The sequence below is a fragment of the Magnolia sinica genome, chromosome 15 (assembly GCF_029962835.1).
Source record: "Magnolia sinica isolate HGM2019 chromosome 15, MsV1, whole genome shotgun sequence".
Classification (NCBI taxonomy): domain Eukaryota; kingdom Viridiplantae; phylum Streptophyta; class Magnoliopsida; order Magnoliales; family Magnoliaceae; genus Magnolia; species Magnolia sinica.
The window spans coordinates 27,564,363-27,588,733 of NC_080587.1; the positions used below are offsets into that span (position 1 = coordinate 27,564,363).

Genomic DNA, 24,371 nt, shown 5'->3' on the forward strand with positions numbered 1-24,371 from the left:
TCCTCTCCACGTGAAGGAATTCTTATCTTTTTATCGTGGGGGTTTAATTTTCGCACAATATTCCCTGAATTCATTTAATATTTTTCATTGGCTCTTGTCACGTACTGGGTACATAAATTCATTATATGTGATCTAGTAATTTTGTGTTATGTAGAATGGGGAGCAATGGGTATAATAAGGACGATTATAATTTATATATTCTAAAAGAACATACAAACAAGGGAACCATTTAACTTCAAACTCACGACATATACATGAAAGCTCATTAAGCTTAACTGTGTCATTACAATCTACCACAACATAATGATCGTCTCTATCAGAATAGTCATAGGGTACTCTCGTGCTTCTTTGAACAAAGTATTAACACACTCCGATATGTTTGTATTAACCAAGTTGAATCTTTTTCTTGTAAAGTGTGAAGATGCTCATCTTTCGTATCATATTTCTCTCAACCATGCATGTAATAGGGGGTTGGCCATTTTGATATCATGCATTAACTTTTCGAAAGAAGCCTTCCTGCATGTCTTTACAGTTCGCCAATAGTACATTTCTAATGACTTGTCTTTAAATGTGTCAACCAAGTTTTTGTAGATATGGTAGGCATAGTAACCATGGATTGCATTTTAGAAGACTTCAGGGAGTTCCTTCATTAAACCTTTATGTTGGTCTGATATAATGACAAGATCAAGAAGAGCCCCCAACGTACAATTAAGGTGGGTAAGGAACCAATTCCAACTACTGCTATTCTCCGATTCCCCGATGCCAAAGGCTACTACGAAAATATTATTGTTTTCATCTAAGGTTGTAGTAATGAATAGAACACCCTTGTATTTACCTTTTAGGTGCATCTCGTCGATGGACAAGACCCTTTGCAAATATTTTAAAATTTTTCTAATGCACTGTCCGAGAACAACAAAATATCTCTCGAACCTGCTTGTCTGTGGGTTAACAAGCATGACAGTCACCATCCTCGGGTTAGCCCTCCTCAACTCATGCAAATAGGCCGGGAGTTCATTGTAAGAATCCTCATAAGATCACATTACATGTTTGATTGTGATCTCATTAACCCACCATGCCTTCTTATAACTGATAAGAATATTATATTTCTCTTGCATAGTCAATATAATGTCACTGAGCCTTAATCCTATGTGCTTCTTAATATAACTAACAACCATCTCACTGTCTAAATTACTACTTGCTTGCTGATGATCGTTCTTAATCCATGACATGTCACATGCATTTGGACGTATAAGTCCTTATCTTGAATATCCTTGCATCATTCACCCTAGATGCATGAATCCTCCATTCACATTTAGCTTCAAAACACACCACAATGAATCTCTTAAATGATGAGTATAAGACCCTATAGTGGAAGTTTTATGAATTGCAAATTGGCTCAATACATACCAGCACCGAGTCTTGACCCTAAACATTTGGCCAAAGAATATCTTAATCAGCTCATCCAATGAATCTGAATATTCTAAAAGATATATTGGTGAATGCACCATCCTTGAAAGGCACATTAACTTGACCAGTAATAAAGTTTGATGTTCGATCCAGCTTAGGTAATGGAATGTCGCTTACTAGGGGTGTACACGAGCCAAGTTAGCTTGGTTAGCTCACTCGACTCGACTCAAAAAAGCTCGATTTAACTCAGTTCGAAACTGAGTTTGAGCCAAGTTGAGTTGATTTTTTTAGCTCGAAAAATTTTTGAGCTGAGTTCGAGCTTGCCAGAGCTCGACTCGACTCGGATCGAACCCCAACTTGAATCAAACCAGTTCGGTGACTCGGTTATTTTGATATTGATGTTGCTCAGAAAGTGTTTGATAAAATGACTCAACAAAGTGTTGGCTAGTGGCAAGGAAGGTATGGATATGAAATAAATACCTTTTTAAAAAGAAATCAAACTGTTTCTTCATTGCATCGGGGCAGAATCATATACAAATGGGAGAACCTTCTCAAGTAATAGACTAGGAATGGCCTAAATGTACAGGGTTACAAACCTATCCTACCCCATAAGAGAATTCAGTGAAGGAAACAAACTAGAACGGATAAAATAATAGTATTATGTCCAACAAAATGTTTTTTTCTTGGGTTGTATATGAAACAAATACCTTTGTATCTTGATTTTTACGTTGTCTACTGAGTGTTTGATGAAATACCTGTAAACTAATGTTACCACTTTAAATTCCGTGAGAAATTGAAGTTGCACTCCACGTGTTTAAGAAAATGTCATAGAGGCTCGAACTGGCCAAAGTTGCTGACCGAACCGAGCAGAGCTGGCTAGTCAGGCTCGAGGACCAAGCCGAGCCAAGTTCGAGCTAGGGTTAGCTAGTGGTCGAGCCGAGTTGAGTTATGCCAAGCTCGACTCATTTTGACTCATGTACACCCCTATCTCTTACACATACACATTTTTCACCGGTGGTGGATGATGAATTCAAATATACTCTTGTAGATAAAGGTGATGCCACATATTCACATTTGAGGTTAAGGTCAGCTGCCCAACTCACGCCACATTCCTCACACGGATTTCCATTCTCAAAAGGGATGTTAACTTGACTAGTCACAAAATTTGATGTTTGAGGCAGCTCGAGAACTTGAGTGTTGCTTAGACGTACTTTTAAAGGTGATGTCATATATTCATATTTCACGCCATGTTCCTCACACACATTTCCAATTGCAAGGGCATCATGTTCAACACCACTACAACCCATAGGGTCTTCGTGTATTATTTCATTAATGTGTTGCATTGTCTCTATAAATAAAGGGATGTATTTATCCTAATGCTCTGACTGTGCTGCCAAGAGCACTCTCACATAATCGTTGTCTTCGATTTCAGTTGGAGGGATTGATTGGTTTGAGCAAGGGTACAATACTTTCATCCCAATATCATAATCCTTTGGTGTACTCTTAATAATCCTATACATTTTAGATAGAAGCTCCTCATATGTAGTCTCAACACTCAAAGAAATACTTTTTGACATTCCACCCTTAAACGTGTATCCATTGTTTTCACATATTAACTCCTCACCATAAGAGCATATGATGATTCTCGCAGCCATTACTTGAAAACAAACATAATGACATATTCTTAGCAAATCGTTACACGATAAGAGCACACCATAAGATAGAACTCGGTTAATATTCACATGTACTAGGTGAACTTGACCAATGTACTAGGTGAAAATGACTGAGTACTAGGTGAATTTTACCAATTACCCAGTGAATTACTGGGTGAATTTGACTGAGTATAGGAGAAATTCACCGAGTTATTAGTTAATTCTCCCAAGTTCTCAATTAATTCTCTCGAGTTCTCAGTTAATTTTCAGCAAGTTTTTCATCAATTTTCAGTAAGTTTTCGGTCAATTTCAGCGAGTTCTCAGTCAATTTCAAGGGGTTCTCGATTAATTTGCCCAAGTTCTCAGTCTATTTCAGCGAGTTTTTAGTCAATTTGCTCGAGTTCTTCGTGAAATTATCCAAGTTCTCGGTTAATTTTCAACGAGTTCTCAGTCAATTTTGGCGAGTTCTCGGTCAATTTTAGCGAGTTCTATGTCAATTTCAGCAACTTCTCGGTCAATTTCATCGTGTGATCGGTTGAAATTTTGGACAAGTACTTGGTCAATTTTAGTAAGTTCTCGGTGAATTTCAGTGAGTTCTTAGTCAATTTTAGGGAGTTCTCGATCAATTTCAGTGAGTTCTCAATCAATTTGCCGGAGTTCTTGATGAATTTCAGCAAGTTCTCAGTGTGTTTGCCCAAGTTTTTTATGAAATTCAGCGAGTTCTCAGTCAATTTTAGCGAGTTCTCAGTCGATTTGCCTGAGTTTTTGATGAAACTACCCTAGTTCTCAGCGAATTTCAGCTAGTTCTCGGTCAATTTCACTGAGTTCTCTGTCAATTTTCTTGAGTTCTCAGTGAATTTGCACAAGTTTTCGGTCAATTTGTATGAATTCTCAGTGAATTTCAGCAAGTTCTCAATCAATTTGGTCGAGTTCTCAATGAATATCAACATGTTCTCGGTGCATTTGCCTAAGTTCTTAGTGATTTCAGTGACTTATTGGTCAATTTGCCCGAGTTCTGGATGAATTTCAGTGAGTTCTCGGGGCATTTGCCCAAGTTCTTGGTGAAATTCAGGGAGTTCTCGGTCAATTTTAGCAAGTTCTCGGTCAATTTGCCCTAGTTCTCAGTGAAATTGCCCGAGTTCTCGGTGAATTTCAGCGAGTTCCCGGTTAATTTCATCGAGTTTTTGGTCAGTTTCAACGAATTCTCAATCAATTTGCCAGAGTTCTCGGTGAATTTCACCTAGTTCTTGATCAATTTTCAACGAGTTCTCGGTCAATTTCGTCGAGTTCTTGGTGAATTTCTGCAAGTTTTCGGTCAATTTTCATCGACTTCTCGGTGTATTTCAGTAAGTTTTCGGTCAATTTCAGCAAGTTCTCAATCAATTTACGCGAGTTCTCTGTCAATTTTCAGCGAGCACTAGTTGAATTTGACCAAGTTAGGGGCGTACATGAACCAAGCTAGCTCGGTTAGCTCGCTCGACTCGACTCAACTCGGCTCGAATCGAATCTAGCTCGAATTGAACTCGGATCGAACTCAAGATCATCTCCCGATCAAGCTCGGACATCTTTGCGAGTGCTTCCCTGTCTGCATCATCTTTATAAAAGTCGCTCCCAATAGAGGATGCACTATCTGAATCATCGCCGCTGCCACCCCCATGATCATCATCGTCATCTCCATGGCTACCCATATAATCATCATCTTCCATGAGATCAAGCCTCTTCTTCAGAGGGACCCGGGATCTAGAAGGTTTTCGGGCTTTATAACCTGGGTCATCTGAGTCATCATCCTTTGAATCACTCCCATAATTAGAATATGAACCTTCTCGTTGCCTTTTTTACTGAGGACGAGAGGGTTGTTTCCTCCCAGATGTGTCAGTTCTCCCAGTAGCTTCCAGGAGCAAGTTTTCCGAATCTGCCATGATCTTCTTTCTCTTTCTACACCAAGAACAGTGATTGTCTCTTGAATGACTTGCAACATTATCATTAACCAAGTTCAGTAGAGATTAAACAACATAAATCAAGTAGCTCAGGTGGGATTTTGAAGTTGCAGTTCGAGTGTTTGTGGAAATGCCTCAATGGCGAACTTGGCTCGATCTTGGCTTGAACTCGGCCCGAGATGGCCCGAGCTGCTGATCGAACCGAGCCGAGCTGAGCTGGCTAGTCAAGCTCGAGGACTGAGCCGAGCCGAGTTCGAGTTGAGGTCAGCCAGTGGCCGAGCCGAGTCGAGCTGAGGCCAGTTCGACTTGGTTCGACGCGATGTACACCCCTAGACCAAGTACTCAGTGAATTACCAATTGAATTTGAGCACTAAGTGAATTTGCATATGTACTCGATGAATTTTCATTAACTGCGAAAAAATACATTCATTCTTAAGATTCTTCTCACTGTAAACCTCACCTTTAACCTATCAGTTTTTTTAAGCATCCTTATCCCCCACAGCCTCCGTATCAGTGAAACTCAAGTTCAAGAAGAAGAAGAAGTTGAAGAGTGCATTGAAGTAAAACACGATTTAGCATCCTTTGAAATATTGCAGAAAACTCTTATTAACAAAACCTGAAAATTTCAAGTTTATCAATATAATCACTTCGAAGCAACGAACGTAATCCTGAACAATATTGCAAATGTAAAATGATAATATCCGGATATTCAATAAAGATTTCACTAAGAAAAACTACTTAAAAAAGATTAGTTTTTAGGTCATTAGGTACAAATGAGTAAAAGGAATATAAATCATAAAGTAGAAGTATTTTCGTATAAAAATAACTAACGTTTTGAAATGTAAAGTTTCAGTCGTCCTAAAATGCTAGTAGGTAAAAGGTGAAGTTTATTGTCACAAAAAAAGTCTTCCGTGGACTCTCTCCAGCACGCGAGCTTAAAAATTAGACGGATCCAAAACTAGGTGAGCCGCACTGCAAAAAGCAGTGACGATTGAACGCCCACGGTTTAAATATCAGTGGTGCCTCAAAAGTTCAATATCAGGCTAATAACTTTGTGTTTTCTTATCATCCAAGTGGGAATGACCTTATAAATGGTTGGATGACAAACATTACGGTGGACCGTAGGAAGGTTTCAACGGTAGGCATTTCCCTCCCTACCTTTTCCATCATGTGGCCCACTTGAGTTTTCGATATGCCTCGTTTTTTAGCCCATGCCACTAACATGATCCGAAAAAACAGGTGGATGGGATGGAGGGCCCACGTAGTTTTTGACGGTTGGCACTTTCCGTTTGGTCGAGGTCACAGGCAATCAGTGTCCATCGGTTCACAACCATTTTCAAACAGGTGATAGTGCATCCACCCTGAATGCAACACAGCTATAAGCCAATGAGACAATCGAAATCAGACCCCATTGTGGTTGGCGCACAACCTAAATATCACACTTATCAATTGACAGCGACCGTCCAATTTTTATCGCATTGAATTTAGACCACTTCTTTACTTTGATCATCCATTTAATAACCACCAATTGTATGGTCAGGATTGCTTGATCAACTTGGTGCCTATACCAGATCCTCTGCCCTACAATTTTGATGGTCTCCATCGCCATAGATAAGTGGCGCATCTAAATATGATGAGTCACCACATTTTTCGTGATGGGGAGCTGTCAATGTGTCTTGTCGTCTTGTCCGAGGAAAGCTAAAACCTTCTCCAAATCCATACGTGTGGAGTCATAAACGTACACAAGCGAGGGCCCACATGCAAATATGAAACACCTGTATAGGATCTGAGCTTTCGTTAGTTTAGAAATGATTCTTAAGTGTCTTATGTGAAAAATCAAATAATTTCACTCTTCTGATATGCAACAACTTACAAAGTAAATTCTAAGGTTGGTTTTATATTCCTAGCCATTCATTTATTTTGATATGAAGTGGCCTAAATAAGGTTTAGAATGGTCTAATTTTTAAATAAAAATATCTAAACAGTGCAACTCACCTGGTTAAAAGCTCAGATCTAATGTAAGTGATACATTACGACACATGCGCCCGTGCTTGGATTTTACGGCTGGCATACGCATGTGGAGTTAGCAAACATACAACTTGAGGACGCGTATCGTATCAGGTGGATTGCCAACACCACCCCAAGCCGTGCTGTGGTGATGTGTTGGACGTTGTGGGGCCCGCATTAATGTATATGATTTATTTACACGCCGTCCATTCATTTTGAAATCTCATTTTAGGGCATGAACGAAAAAATGAAGCAGATCAGAAATTCAATTGAACCACACCAGGAAATAGTGGTGATTAAACGGCTACCTACTGTTAAAAACTTCTGGGGCCCGCAAAAGATTTAGATCAAGCTGATATTTTTTATTTCCCTTCATTCAGGTCTGTGTGACCTTAACAACAGGTTAGATGAAAAATAAACCTTACGTTGGGCCCTAGGAAGATTTCAACGGTGGTGTCATTATCCCCAATGCTTCTTGTGGTGTGGTCCACTTAAACTTCAGATATGCTTCATTTTTGCTTTCATGCCCTGATATGATCTGATAAAACGGATGGACAGCATGGATATAAAACAATATATATCAAGGTGGCCCCCACAGCGCCCAACACATCACCACACCAATCGTTGGGGGTGGCGTCGGCAACAACACCGAATCGTCGTCCCCATTGAGGATTACAGGAGCGGAAGTGCGTCACTAAAGCAACTGAAGTGAGAGTTAAGAGATTTGGAGATAGGAAGTACGATATCATGTTCCCCTCTATTGCAGCACTAACCCCCTCGAAAGCAGTCCAAGATAAGCTAAATATCTCAACCCCATGACGTTATCTATACAATCTTACTACCTTCCAAGACACACTATGTCACTATCCTATCCCTTCTCTTTTCATCCTTGATTATCAATCTTCCACCCAAGATTGAGAAAAACTAAGATACTCTGCCTGGGTGTGATAGATGATACGCGGGCACTTAAAAATTGCATATATAACATTCAAATAATTCAAATTAATCTGTACAAGTTATGGTTCCTAGTTTATATGTATCATCAGTTAAAAATGACACTTGTACTTTTATCTTACTACTGGGTCGGTGGTCATCTATTGGACGGTTAAAATTAAAAGCATCCAACGGGCTTTTTTTTTCCCACATACAAGTGTCCCAAAATTCGGAGGTTAGGATTGTTCAAAGCAATCTCGCACATGGTTACACAATTCAGTCTGATTAACTTCACTTAACGTATTTGAGTGCCCGCGTATGAAGCGGCATAACAGGCCGCGTTTCATGTCACTCCTCCCAAGGGAAAACGGATTGGCTACCCCCCCTGCCACTAGCCCGGGGGCCAGTGGTCGGTGCTCTGTGGGCCCCACCATGATTTTTGTCTTTTATCCATGCCGTTCATCCATTTTTACAGATCATTTTAGGGTTGATCCCAGAAACGATAGGAATATAACTCTCAGGTGGACCACACCACAGGAAAACAATAGTGATTGGATATCCACCATTAAAATCCTCCTAAGGCTCACTGTACTGTTTATTTGACATCCAATCCGTTTATTAGGTCAAACATACCTACATGAAGTGAAAAAACAAAGATCAGCATGATCCAAAACTTTTATGATCCCCAAAAAGTTTTTAATGGTCGACGTTCAATCAACACTGTTTCTTGTAATGTGGTCCACTTGAGATTGGGATATGCCTAATACCTAATTTTTGGGTTCATAACATAAAATTATCTAGAAAAATATATGGACGGCATGGATGAAAGACATACATAATGATGAGGCCCACAGAGCACCGATCACTAGCCATTGGCCAGTGGTAGGGGAGTAGCCAATCCGTTTCACTCCCATGGAGATTGCTCCGGTTTTAATTTTGTACACTTGGGACCCTTGGTTTCATAATCCGGACCGTTGGTCTATGGGGTTCGATTTCAGATGGAAGAGGACCGAAAAATCTTCTGGAGACCATACTAATGTTACAATCTGAAGTGTGCAGATAGAAACAACGGTTCATATTCAAGTGAGGAAAGGCCCAAGATTGCTAGTATTTTCCTTTTGATGAGCTGATGAGCTGTGTGGGTTGGAAGCCAGCAAGCCGATGGTCTGGATCATTGAAGGATAGACTGTACCTCTACAAACTAAAAACACGAGCATGATGAGTACGTGATACGCGGCACAAACACGCGCCAGTGTGTCACACGAATATTAGATCTGGTCAGTCCTTAGACGAGATCCACCGTGGAAATGCCGTGTGCCAAAAACCAGGCGGGTACGGCAATCGGGTGAGAGAAGCATGTACCAATGAATATAAACTGTCGATCAATATTTTCTAACCATTCATCTTTGTCACACACAGGTGGCCCCCCCATTGAGCCGACCGACTAGAATTTCGGGCCAATGCATGTTCAGAACTTTCTTTTCCCAATGAATGGATTGGATTTGACACACGTGACACACGTTTTCAATTTTGCGATGAGTGAATATAATGCCCTCGTCAATATCTGAGTGCTGAGAAAAGATGGTCCCACAGCAGAGAAAGACAATCTGAAGCATCCAATGAATGGACAAAAGGGGCTTGCTGACATTGGACAACCTAATTAAATCCAGATGAGCGTGCAAGCCAATGAATGGAGTTCCCACGAATGCTTAGTGTCGTCCACGTGGACTCTGGTAGGCTTTTTTTGAGAACGGATTGCCTACTCCCCCTGCGACCAGCCCCGTGGCTGATGGTCGGTGCTCTGTGGGCACCACCATGATGTATGTTTTTCATTCATTCTGTTCATCCATTTTTACAGATCATTTTAGGGCTTCATCATAAAAAAGAGATGGATATAAATCTCATGTGGACCACACCACAGCTCTACTGTTTATTTGACATCCAATCTATTTATTATGTCATACAGATCCAGATGAAGGGAAAAAACAAAGATAACCTTGATCCAAAACTTTTATTGCCCCCAAAAATTTTTTAATGGTCGACATTCATTCAACACTGTTTCCTGTAACGTGGTGCACTTGAGATTGGGATATAACTCATCTTTGGTCTTATGCAATAAAATTATCTAGAAAAATATATGAACGGAACGGATGAAACACATACATGATGGTGGGCCCACAGAGCACCGACGACCAGCCATTGGCTGGTGGTAGGATGAGTAGCCAATCCGTTGCCCTTTTCCCTTTTTTAGGGGAGCCGAATCCAATACAAACGCTTTTATAATAAGCTTAACGTACCAACATCTGGAGCCCACCGTGATGAATTAGTAACATCCAATCCATCCACCATCTGATTTTCCTAATGTTCTTCTTTCCACCCAAAAATCTGACTGATCCAACAATCAGGTGGGCCCCACCATAGGGAATAGTAGGAATGAGGATTCCCACCATTAAAAAAAAATCTTCCAATTTGTATGTGGGTCCCATCCTGTTTTCTATATACCATCTATCCATTCACAAAATGCGTCCAACTAGGATTTTTGGACTCCGAAAAAATCAAGCTCTTTCAAAGCTTAAGTGGGCCACAACGGCATGTGGTTTTTAAAGTTTTAGGCATGATTTTGCATGGCGTATCGTACCTAATTTTTTTATCAGCCAGATTTTCGAGCGATAAGGAAAAATTAGAGATCTCACATTATGGACGGGTTGGATGTCACTAATACATTACAGTGGGCCCTACACTTCGCTTTGTACGTTAAGCTTATTCTAATAAAAAACGTTTGGATAGGCCTCTCTTTTTAATAAGTCGTCTTTCCTTTTCCACGGCCCATATAAAACAGGGAATTATCAGCTCCTCGCTCCCATCACAACTTTCTGTTGTTTTTTTTGTAAGCTCACACTATGTCACCACAATGGGTACTCGAACCCATGCACCACAAGCAGTGGGATTTCACCGCCAGTGGATACTCGAACCCTTAATCGGGTGTTGAAACTCCTGAGAGCCTACCACCATAGCAAGAGTAAGGATCCAACCATGCATCACACTTGAATAGTATCTAGATGTGCCACTTTGTGCAAGTAGGCCACGTTAAATGTCCCAAGTTGGAAGATTCTAACCTTTAATAAGTGGCTGTAAATAGACGGTTTAAAAAAAAAAAACATAAATGATCCATTAAAAATGCCATGTGTGGAACGATAAAGATCATAATAAAATCTAGGGCATTTTAAGAATCTCCACAATCCATGGTTGGGCCATCATTCACCTAACTAGGATTCTACTTTTACTAAATAGGACCATTGTTGGAAATAATGTGACGAAAACACTAAGGACCGTTTGTTAAATCTGAATTCCAAAGCCTGAATCTAAAGTCTGAATCTGAAGTCGGAAAACTAATAATGAATGTAAAATAACTTGTTTGTTAACTAATGTCTAAAATGTTTGAAATATATTAATTTAACACATTTACCCATATGAAACAATTGTGATTGCATCTCTACCCTTAAAAACTCTTCACATAAATGTTTATTTGTCATCCAACCTATTGAAAATATCACAAACAGTTGAAGGAAGAGATGACACAAATATCAACATGATCCAAAGCTTTTCTGGCCTAAAAGAATTTTTAAATGGTCAATCACCATTGTTTCCTATACAAAGGTCCATCTAAGATTTGAAGCTAATTTATTTTTTGGATGATGCCTTAAAATAAGCTTTCAATATATATGAACGGTATGGATGTAGTCACATATATCATAGTAGGCCCTAGGTGTGAGTCATATTTAATGGAAAAGCCTTTCCCAAGAAGTTCCACTGGAAATCTAGGTGAGGCCCATCGTGATGTTTGTGTGAAATCCACCCCGTCTATCCATTTTGTTAGATCATTTTAAGACAGTGCTAAAAATGAGCCGTATCCAATACTCAAATGGGCCGAAAATGTGAGGATTGAACGCCCATAATTAAAATATTCGTGGGGCCACAGAAGTTTTCAATCATGTTATTATTTGTGGTTTGAGTTCACCTCACTAGGAATGACATTATAAACCATATTAATGGCATGTAAACATCACTGTCGACCCCGAGCAGGTTTCAACTATAGGAATTTTCCTACCCACCTTTTCCTTTAGTGCAGCACACTTAAGTCTTGTATCCTCCTCATTTCTTGTCTCGGGTCCTGAAATCTCAAAACACGGATGGACAGATTAGATTTATCACAAACATAACGGTGGGCTTCACTTAAGATTTTAGCCGCAGGAACTTCTTACGAAAGGCATTTGCACATAATTCGCACCCCAAATCCGTGAGGGGATTGCGTACTACCCCACCACAAGCTACCTAAATATGGATAATTACGGGCTTTGTGGGGCCTACCATGATATATATATTTTATCAATACTGTCCATTCATTTTTTTTCATATTATTTTAGAAATTAAGACAAAAAATAAGGCAAATATAAGGCTTAAGTGGGCCACACTACAAGAAACTGTGGGAATTGGGTGTCTATCATTGAAAACTTCTTGGGGCCACATAAGGTTCTGATCAAGTTGATTTTTGTGTTTTTACTTCATCCAAGTCTTTGTGACCTTATAAAGAGATTTGATGGGAAATAAGCTTCACGGTGGACATTAGGAAGGTTTTAATGGTAGTCGTTCTTGTCCCACTACTTTATGTGGTGTGGTTGACTTGAGTTTTGAATGTGCATCTTTTTTTGAATCATGTTTTAAAATGATATAAAAAAAAGTTAATAGACGAAGCGGATCTAATACATAAATCGTGATGGGCTCAGAAAAGTGCCCCATCTTAAAAGTTGGGATGTGTATAACGCAAGGGAGAAAATCTTTATCGTAGAGGACAAATTTGGATTAATAAAATAATAATCACGGAGAGCATTCTTAATTCCCCATTAAGCTAGACTCCTATCATAAAAAAATTTCGGCAAAAACAGTGGAGCGCTATCCTTCTTCCATGTTAACAAACACCATTAAACATAAAATATTTTCCAAATTCCATGTTAAGTGCAAAAATTCAGCATTAACAAACAGGCCCCAAGTAATATTCAGAAAAATAAAAATTAAATAATAAAATAAAGTAAGAAAAAATGACTAATTTGTTTAAGTCAAGGTGTGACTGGATCACTTGGCTTGAAACCAAATCTAGCCTTCTTGGACCACTTCCCAAGTGCAACAGGAATCTTGGACAGTTGGCTTCCAAGATAGAACAACTATTACCTGATCTCAACAATGCACTCACCGCATATGGTCTCTAACCACAGCGCGGAACTTAACCGAAGTGAGTTGACTCAACAACGAACTCAGTTGGGAAAATAATACTAAACCAGAGACGAATTTTAAAAGAACAGAGAGAAATTATTGGTTTTTAATGAATTAATTCAAAAAAAAAGAAAGAGTAAGTATATATATAGACCACGATTAGGTGCTTAAAACACCATCCATTAGGTTTAAACCCAACTAGTGCAACCACCCGAACAGATACATCCCTAGTTTGAAATTCACGCAAAACCGATAGGTGCAACTATACTCGTGAAGTACGAAATAAAACCATTAGTACGATTATTCTCTCAGTCCTAACACAGACCCAGACCCAGATCCGGACTCGGATGCAACCTGGCCTGGTGCGGCGTGCTAGCGTGCATGCACGTCCATAACCACCGCTTGACTCCATGTAAATTTCTTCTTCTAATTCTCCATTTACAAATGTTATTCTAACATCCATTAGATATATTACTAGTTTGTATATGGATATCATTGCAACTAATACTTTAATCGTTGTAATTCAAGTTAAAAGTAAATATGTATCAAAGTAATCATATTCTTCTTTCTTTCTAAAATCTTTTGTAACTAATTTAGCTTTAAACTTATCTATAGACTTATCTAGTTTAAGTTTTTTTTTTTTTTTTTTAAACACTCACACCCTATAGGAATATTTCATTTTCTAACAACTGAAGAAGATCGAACATTTCCCATGAACACTTATTTCTCATCTCTCGTCGCTTGATAAGATGTAAACATGCTTAATTGATCCTTACATACATGTCGAGTTGTCCCATTATTTAATATCCATTCCATGTTGTTTAATAAGAATACTTCGAACACTACAGCGACAACCATGTCTGAATTTTCTTCAGTTTCAGTAATATTGACTCAAGATTTGTATTCGTTTTCTTAAGCCTATATTTATTTTTATAATGTCCGAGCTTTTTACAGTAGTAATAGGGCCCCTTTTTTCTTGAATTGGCCGTTTGTTTTCTTTTTTAACCTACACTTCTTAAAGTGATGTCTAGGGTTTCTACAATTGTAATAATTATCTTTCTTTTTGCCATTTTGTGCTTGCTTGTTTCTAATAGGTTAGCCTTTGATATAGACCCAATTGCATTTTCAATTTGATATCCGTTTCTTTAGTCTCATCTATTCTTATGTGTATGATTATATTTTCTAAATAAATGTTATTTTTCTTACGATTCATTCTATTTTTGTATTCTTTTTAAGAAGAATGTAGTTTTTTAAGCAGTGCTTCTGACAAGAATACTTCGTTCATTTTCATTCTCCCGATCATCAATTCATGTACCAGATTCTAATAATTATGAATCTGCTTCGTAACAAGTATATCATTTGCCATTTCATAATGAAGGAAGTTTGCAATAGCAAGTTTCTTAAATCTTGTATCTTCAATGACATGTTTCTTTTCTAATGAGATTCAAATGTCCTTTAGCAGATTCATAAGAAACATAAATATTGTCTAATTCATTAGACAAGATATTCATGATGTAATGTTTACAGTTATTGGCATCTCTAAATTCATTTTTGTTGGTTGGATCAACTATAAGTGAATGTTATTTTTCTTATGATTCATTCTATTTTTGTATTCTTTTTAAGAAGAATGTATCTTTTTAAGCAGCGCTTTTGGCAAGAATACTTCATCCATTTTTATTCTCTCAATCATCAATTCATGTACCAGATCCTAATAATCATGAATCTACTTCGTAACAAGTTTATCATCTGTTAATAATATGTTTCTTAAAGCCTGCATTTTCAATGACATATTTATTTACTAATAAGGTCCAAATGTCCTTAGCAGATTCATAAGAAACATAAATATTGTATAATTCACTGGACAAGATATTCATGATGTAATGTTTACAGTTGTTGGTATCTCTAAATTCATTTTCGTTAGCTGGATCAACTATAAATGAATATGAAAGAATGTAAAAAAATATTTAATATTTCTGGTGTAAAATTGATTTTTTGTTTCCATTTTTAAAAATTCTATCCAGCGAACAGTTCGATTTTGGACAATTCAGTCATAGGGTTAACTATAATGTTAGCCATGGAAAATAATAGATTTCTAATTGTAACTCAATTTTCAACAAATTAGAAAAATAGTCGAACATTAGTTACAAAAAGAAAAATAATAAAATAATAAAAAAAACTTTTCTATTTCTAAATATTGAATAAGATGTCTATTGCTTCCAACAACTAAATATTTGGTTTGAAGATTATTGGAAATAATGTGCTGAAAATAGTAGATAATATTTGAAAAAACAGAAAATTAAATAATAAAATAAAGTAATTAAGAAAAGATGACTTATTTATTTGAGTCGAGGCATGATTAGTTCACTCGACTTAAAACAAAATTTTTGCTCCTTCGACCGTGTCTCAAGTGCAATAGGAATCTTGGATAGTTGGCCTCCATGAAACAACAACTATTACCAAGTCTCAATGGTGTACTTATTGTAAACGGGCTTGAAGCAGCATGTAGAACTTAATCGAAGTGATTTGACTCAACAGCAAACTCAATCTACAAAACGGCACTGTACCAGAGATGAATTTTAAAAAATCAGAGAGAGATTGTCGATTTTTTAATGAATTAATTCGAAAAAAGAATATGTCTATATATAAACCATGATTAGAGGCTTAAAATACCGTTTTAAATGGGCTAGGTCCGTTGGATATGAACCCAACTGACGTGACCACCTGAACAGACGAATCCCTGATTTGAAATGCACACAAAATTGACAGGGACGAGAGTATACTCTTAGAGTACAAAACAAGAACCATTAGTGCAAGTGTACTCTCGGTCCCCACACAGACCTAGGCCTAGAATCGGAACTGAACTCGCCCGGCGCGGTCCGCACACACATGCATGTCCACAGCCATGGCCCGGCACAACTAAGCAAGCACGCATGTATGATCAATGGTAAAGATTCGGGCTAATGGCATGACCTACATTGGACTAAATTCACATTCCTCTCATAAATGGCTTAAATTCCATGCAAAACTCTTTCCTTATATACTTAAGTTTTTTTTTTTGGAGATATGGTTAATGTTTTGGATAGTTTATCCATTCCATCATGTTAGTCGGTGTATGGCACTTCTCGTAATATAGCCCATGAGCACGTGCGAATCTAATATATATGTGTGAGATCAAAGCCTTTAATTTGGCGAGCACTGCAACCTAGGGGTGCACATAGGTCGGTTCGGTTCGGTTCTGGGGTGAAACCGGAACCGAACCGTTCCCAACAGTTCTACAGATTATGGAACTGGAACCGGACCATTAGCACCATAGAACCGAACCGGAATCGAACCGAGAAAAACGGTTCGGTTCCGGATCGGTTCCACGGTTGTGGGAGAGAGAGAGAGAGAGAGAGAGAGAGAGAGAGAGGGAAAATCTTGAAACCTTGCCTCCACACATGCCATCCTATCTGAGGGCTGCTATGGGCCTTCCAAGCTCAACCTCACGTCGCCATTTCTGCACCATCTGCGGGTTCACTACAAACTACACACCATTTGCGAGTTCACTGCCAACTACACACCGTCTTCGGTTTTCCAGTTTGCACAGTTGTAGCATGGTCCAGTGCTCCAGAGAGAGAGAGAGAGAGAGAGAAAGAGAGAGAGAGAGAGGGCAGGGGCCCAGTCAGCGAGAGAGAGGGCAAGTAGGGGCGGCGGCAGTGGGGATAGAGAGTAGAGAGATTAGATATGTACAGTTTTTATTTTTATTTTTTTATTTTATTTTAAGTAAAGGTTCGGATCGACGGTTCATATCAACGGTTCGGTTCGGTTCTACAGGGGCCTTAAACTAGAACCGATCCGTATCCAACGGTTCTCGAATTTTTGGAATCGGAACCGGACCAAACCGGACCGTTCCAACGGTTCCGGTCCGGTTCCACAGTTCCAACGGTTCCATGTGCACCCCTACAGCAACCACATTGATGCTTGTGCTGGTTTTGTTATCCATTGGGCCATGAAAGCACGTTGAATATTGACTTGGGGTCAAGCTCCTTTAACCATCAAGCCAGGACCCGCCTAATGAATATAGATGACTGAATCTCAAGACAATTCGCTACCGCCTAGAACCACCTGATGTACGGCTTGGATCTTTCGCATATGTGCCAAGGTGATATATATGTGGTTCCAAATGCAACTAGGTGCATGGGACTGTTTCCACACCCTTTGGCTCACGAGATCATCTCTTAGTTACAAACTTACAAAGCGGAGGAAACGGATTGGATACATACCCTGCCACTAGCCAATGAATAGTGGTCGGTGCTCTGTGGGCTCCACCATGATGTATGTGTTTCATCCATGCCGTCCACCCATTCTTCAAGATCATTTAATTGTATGAACCCAAAAATTAGGTTGATCTAAATCTCAAGTGGACCGCACAGTGTTGATCGAACGCTCACCATTAAAAACTTCTTGAGGCATGCGAAAGTTTTTAATCAAGATGATATGTATGTTTTCCCTTCATCCAAGTCTTTATGATCTAATCAACAGTTTAGATGTCAAATAACCATTACAGTGTGCCTTAGGAGGTTTTTAATGGTGGACATTCAATCACTACTGTTTTCCCATGGTGTGGTCCACCTGATATTTATATCTACCTCTTTTTTTGGAGAAAGCCCTAAAATTATTTTAAAAAATGGATGGACGGCGTGGATAAAACACTTATATCATGGTAGGGTCCACATAGCACCGACCACTAGCCACCTGGCTGGTGGCAGCGTCACAAGCCAAACCGCGTCCCAAAGTGGAAGCGGATTGCGTACGGAGTGACCCAGTAAGCTGTGGGCCCACCGTGATCTGTATGTTTCTATCCATGCTGTCCATCCGTTTTAACAGATTATTTTAGGGCATGAGACCAAAACAAAAATATATCCAAACCTCAAGTGGACCACACTACATGAAACAGTGTGAATTGATCACCTACGGTTGAAAACCATTTAACGCTATAGGAGTTTTGGATCAAGATGATATTTGCTTTTTCCCTTTATCCATTTATCCATGTCTGTGTGACTTTATAAACAGGCCCTACGAAGGTTTCAACGGTGGACATCATTATCCTCACTGTTTCCTGTGGTGTAGTCCACCTTGTGCATTGAATATGCTTTAATTTTGGGCTCGTGTCCTAAAATGAGGGGTAAAACGGATGGACAGCATGGATTAGACACATATATCACGGTGGGCCCCACATAGTTTGCTCAGTATGATATAGCATACTGAGTTACTTGATATCGACCAACTCATCACAATTTAGCCGAGGAATTATACGATCTGGACCGGAGCACGTCCACAATGAAATCAGAGACTTCGTTTTGTACAAGAAGGGCCCATTGTTCAATGATCCAGATCATCAGTTTATTGGGTCCGCATGGATGTAAATGACCCAAAAGGCATCCTTCACGGGACACTCTCATCCTTTCAAATGGGATCTGAAAACGGACGGTCAAGAAAAAGAGAAATACAGTACTGAGGGGGATATTTGGAGCAGTACCTTCAACGGCGGCCGGATGAGTGGATCATGTGCACCGCTTATACAAACTGAAATGAAAACACGAGGACATATATACTCGGGTGGTGGATCATGTAATTTGTTTTCAAATAACCCCACGTGTGTCATGCCTTGGAAAGACTCTAATGTTAGTTCTGCACGATTTAAGAAATGACGATGACCCTTCAACCGAGCATGGTATTGTTGTAGGGAGCGGATTAGGTGCGGCCCTGAGGGTGGGGCTCACTTTGATGCATGTGTAGTATATACAGGCCATCAATCCGTGTGTCCAGAAGCAGATACAAATCTCAGGTGGACCACACACTACATGAAACAGTGGTGATTGAACACCCAGCAAAACCAGACTACCTGTTCATAAGGGAAAGGCAAAAGGACAAATATCAGCTTGATCCAAATCTCTTGTAGCTCCAGAAAAAGATTTTAATTGCCAATCACCACCGTTGTTTCCCCTTAAGATTTGGGTCTGCCTCATTTTTGTATCTCATGCTCTAAGATAATATGGAAAAACGGAAGGACGGCGTGGAACGAAATTCAAACTGTCGACCGACTCAACGATGGGCAGAGCATAACCAAAAAAAAAAAAAATCTCATTAAAAAGAAATGCCATTAACCATCTGATTTTTTCCTTAAATATTTGGTCTGTCGCTTTTTTTCTTTTTTTTTTTTTGAACCTTTAATCATCCATTTGATAGCCTAATTAGATTGTTAGGATAGTTTGATGAGAATGATTTTAGATACATGCTCCATCCACAGTGATACTCAAAATTTGGATGGTCTGGATAGCTTTGTTACAGGACCACATGGTTGCGAGAGGATGAGTCACCACCATTTTGGAAAGTGGATTGCCTGTACACTCGCAACAGGGAATGTGGCCCAAACCCTTTATGGGCCTTCTTGATGTATACGCTTTATCCACGCCGTCCATCCCCTCTGCCACCTCACTTTAGGAAATGAGCCCAAAAATGATACAGATCCAACACTTAAGTGGACAACACGGTGAAAAATAGTGGGGATTGAACGCCTACGGTTGAAAGCTTTCTAAGGCCCGTCATGATATTTTATTTGATATCCAACCTGTTCATAAGGTCACACAGACCTGGATGAAGGCAGAACACAAATATAAGCTTGATCCAAACTACCGTGGCCCCGAGAAGTTTTCAACAGTTGGAGTTCAATACCCTCTGGTTTCTGTGGTGTGGTCCACTTTAACCTTGGATCTGCATTATTATTCGATTCATGAGCTGAAAAAATAGATGGACGGCGTGGATAAAACACATATATCACGGTGGGCCCCACAGAGCTTAGGCCTGAAACAGGCAATCGATCCGCTTTCGAAATTCAAAATGGTGATAAACTAACATGCGATTCTCGCCATCTGTATATATACACGAAATGCATCCGGCCATTGGTGACGGGGACATACACACTCGACAAGGATGACGTGGCAAAGTGGCATGCAAGAGGGAACTCGCAAGGGCCCCTGGATGAAAGATGAAGATATGCTCCTAGTAAAATTCGTCACTCTTTTGGGGGAGCGGAGATGGGACTACTTGGCAGTTGCTTCAGGTGAGTAGAGTTGGGGATGATCTGGGCCACTCATCAGCTGGGCACCACACTAAATATCCTTGGCCGCTGAACCATTCATCAGGTGGGACCACCCAGACGATGAGCGGCTAGGATCTCAAACGCGTGTGTGTGTGTGTGTCACTCTTCAATATCTCAGCATTTCTCTCTATTTGAATTTCAGGACTGAAGAGGAGTGGGAAAAGCTGCAGAATGAGGTGGATGAACTATCTGAGACCGGATCTGAAAAGGGGTAGAATGAGTTTAGAAGAAGAAGAGATAATCCTTCAACTTCATGCTTGCTGGGGTAACAAGTACGCAATTTCATTTTCACCCTCTGATCACTTACAGACGCCCATTGACTGCAGCTCTAAGCTTTGTGAGGCCCACCCTGATGTCTGTTTTATATCCATTCCGTCCATTCTTTTCTCCAGGAAACAGTGGAGATTGGACGCTCACCATTGAAAACTTCTTGAGAGTGATAGATAATTAGACATGGGCTGGAGAAACGGATGGACAGAGTGGATACAAGACATACATCAAGGTGGGCCCCACGGAGCCTTGTGCTACGCGCCCTGCATTTTCATCTCTCTCCTCAACACGTGAACACGTGCCAACTTGTTAAAGCGTGTAAGATGGGACCCACCTTCAAGACCAAGTTAGGCCCCAGATCCATAGCTCAACTGGCAGACTGAGTGGGAGGTACCTCGTTTTGACACTTGAGGACTTGGTATCGATCCCCAGCGGAGGTAGCTAACATGGAGTGTGTGTACTGACATGGTTGTGTACTAACAAGCTAACCCAAAAAAAAAAAAAATGTATCAGGAAGGTCAAAATGGTCATGTTTGTTTTCTTGGAGGTTTTCTAAACCCTCGTTATTATAACTGATGGTGCTTTGAAGGCTATTGAGAAAGAAGTTTAGGGTCCTGCTGATCAAGAATGATTTGGTGATCCAAACCATTAATCTGGATGACCCTGGAAATCTCCATGGTGTGGCCCACCAATCAATACGCAAAGGAGTAAATCTTTTAATGTTTTAATCAAGAAAAACTGATAATACCATGATTGTAGGTGGTCTAGAATCGCTCGCCAGTTGCCGGGAAGAACCGATAATGAGATCAAGAACTATTGGAGAACCCATCTAAGAAAAAAATCTCAAGGTAAAGATTTCATTATAATTCTTTTTTTCTTTTTTTTGGCAATTTTACCATGTTATATTTACAATCCAACATTGAATACAGAAGATATCATGCAAAGAGACTTGGAAGCTGCGACCGGACTAAAACATTCACACAAAGTAAATGATATCATATTCAAAAGTGCCACAGAAGATCATAGATTAGTTGAGGTTGACGATGTATGTCAATCGTCAGAGGACAACATCAATGTCTTCCTTCAACTAGGATTGCAGATTAACGATGACCCATTTGCGGTTTCACCATATGAGGCCCGATTGTCGGATTGGGCGTCTGGAATGGTGGACGATGGTGATTCTTCGGGCAATCAGAATGGCTGCAGCATCGCTGATTCTGGGTTTAGTTTCCCTGCATGGGTGCCTAGTAATGTGGATACAGCATGGGAATATTGTCTAGGTTCTCTTTGGGAAGCAGAACAGCACTGATGTGAGAAACAAATACTTCCAGCTTACAGTGTGTGCCGAGTTGTATAGGCTAACCACGGACAGGAACCTCAACATCCAGTCCGTCCATCACGTGCTCTCCTAAATGCTAGGCCCTGGAGTAAAAGATCAGCCAAGTCCACAATTCAGGTGTGCCACACCACAGGGAACAATGTGTATGAGATGCCAACCATTGTGTATGGGGCCGCCATGTTTTTTATCTATCATTAAAAAAAAAAAAAAAAAAAAAAACCGTTCTTTAGGCGTGGTTCATGATGTTGGGAAGGACAAAAATAAAATTGACCCAAAACTCAGGCGGGCCACAATGCATGAAGTTAAAGAGTATTTTGGTGTAGTTTCACATTGTTTCCTTTGGTGTGGTGTTATCTTAATATATAAAAATTATTAACCAAAATTAAAGATACATGAATTTTGATAGAGATTAATGACATATTATAAGATATAAAATTCAAATAACGTAACAAAAGGAAAGCACTTGGATCAACGAGCGAAGTATGTGCTGAGAGGATAGTATTAGTAAACTCAATAGAGGTGTGGATCCATATCGCTTTCCTTAAGACTATTCGGACCTTTTTGATGACCAATCTAGATTTCATGCAATGAAAAGCCTCTGTGATACAACTACTGATGGGGTTTTTTTCCCAGGCTCGACCGGTCGTGAGCTTCACTCGACCAGTCGAGGGCTGGTGCATGACCAGTCGTGGACTGGCTCGACTCGTTTTCCAGCGAGTTGTGGTTTTGGATTTCTGAGGTACTCGACCAGTCGTGGGATGTGCTCGACCGGTTGAAGGTGCCGCTCAACTGGTCAAGGACTCTGCACGACCAGTCGAGCTTATGCAGATTTGAGTCCGGATTTTGTGCGAACTGTGAAAATTTGAGCCGGTTTCGCAAGAGGTGCGAAAGGGAGTTGCCTAAACTATAAATAGGGGTCCCTAGGGCTTTTCTAGAAAATGCAAGAGGTAATGCAAGAGGGTTTCCTAAAGCACTTGGATCAACGAGCGAAGTAAATGCTAAGAGGACAATATTAGTAAACTCAATAGAGGTGTGGATCCATATCGCTTTCCTTAAGACTATTCGCACCTTTTTTTATGACCAAACTAGATTTCATGCAATGAAAAGCCTTTGTGATACAACTACTAATTGGTCTAAAATGACCGGCACAAACAACAAGTGATTGATGCTCACAATGTCTCCACCATTTCGCAAAAAGAAAAACAAAAACAAAAATAAAAATAAAAAATATAGGGTTTTTATCAAGAAGAAAGAGAGAATTCTCTTTTAGAAAATATAATTGAGCAGTTACAACCTCTACTAGGTTTTTTTTTCTTTTTTTTTGTTTCAAAATTACTATTTATAGTAATCATAGGGCTTATGTGGTGGACACATGGCATTGAGGTGTCAGCTAACGTAAACATTAATTTTACAAACAGTCACAAAAATGTTGGAAAAAATGATAAATCTTGTACACAACAGAGGATACAGGAAAAAGATAATGAGACAATCAGATCTATCGGGTTCAAGGCTCGACTTAAATAGTCAATTTCTCAAGACAGATTTGTTGTCCTTTTTCTTGTAATTTCAGCAAGTGCAAATGAAGGAAATCTATAAATTGTCTTCAGGATACAATGAACTCCCAATCCGAATTTCAACATGAAAATTTGCACATTTAAATGTTGAACAAATATCTAATTTTAACACGGACATGCCTTTAAGACGTTCAAAAAAATATAGCAAGAAGTCAGATTTGAGAGTTTTGTACAAAAGATTTTTATCTAAAAAGTGAAAAGTATTTTCTCTGGATTATAGTATCTTGGATTTATAGCAATTGAAGGGTCATGGACTTCTTCTTGAAGAGATGCTCATGTGCCTCTTCAAGGCATCCATACTTATTCAGAGCAAACAATTTTCTTCCATGAAAGGACATGACCATTCATCTTACGACAGTTCATCTTAATTGTTGCCACATGAACGACACGTGGCATAGGTGCCATATGTACAATCATGTCATCGTCACTTTCAATCAACACTAAGGTTAAAATACTTCACAGTAGACCCTAGTTCAATTCAAAAAGGTTTAAATCAATGCCAAAAAGATTAAAGCTCTTTTGGCTCCATTCGACAATGCGCACGTGTGAAGTGCAAAGTGTGCCTAATAAAGCGTCCAAGCAGCCCTACAACCCACACCGTGAGCGCGAACAGTGCTTCACACCATCCTTGAGGAGATTTGAACCTGGTTATTGAAGCAAAAACCCCTTCCCTTACCATCTGATTATACACACTATTTATGGAAAGTTTTAATAATCAACATATTTATTTACTTACTGAAAATAAACTTTTAATTTTAAATTTTATTTTTATTATAAAAACACAACAACAACAAAAATGTTGCGATGAAATGCCACGTATTGTTGTAATAGACTCAGTCAAAT

General features: G+C 39.5%; 1 protein-coding gene across 1 annotated transcript; it reads left to right on the top strand.

The window, feature by feature from the left end:
• Positions 1 to 20,194: 20,194 nt before the first annotated feature.
• LOC131226897 (transcription factor MYB27-like) lies at positions 20,195 to 21,924 on the top strand. Its single transcript, XM_058222605.1, has 4 exons — positions 20,195 to 20,306; positions 20,488 to 20,617; positions 21,375 to 21,463; positions 21,545 to 21,924. Exons 1-4 carry the CDS (start codon positions 20,195 to 20,197, stop codon positions 21,922 to 21,924), a joined length of 711 nt encoding a protein of 236 aa, XP_058078588.1.
• Positions 21,925 to 24,371: the final 2,447 nt, after the last annotated feature.

Excerpts from the sequence above, each read along its gene's own strand:
- LOC131226897 (XM_058222605.1), top strand. The coding sequence starts at position 20,195 with ATGCAAGAGGGAACTCGCAAGGGCCCCTGGATGAAAGATGAAGATATG. Across the intron at positions 20,618-21,374 it reads CATGCTTGCTGGGGTAACAA|GTGGTCTAGAATCGCTCGCC; the intron begins GTACGCAATTTC and ends CCATGATTGTAG. Across the intron at positions 21,464-21,544 it reads TCTAAGAAAAAAATCTCAAG|AAGATATCATGCAAAGAGAC; the intron begins GTAAAGATTTCA and ends CATTGAATACAG.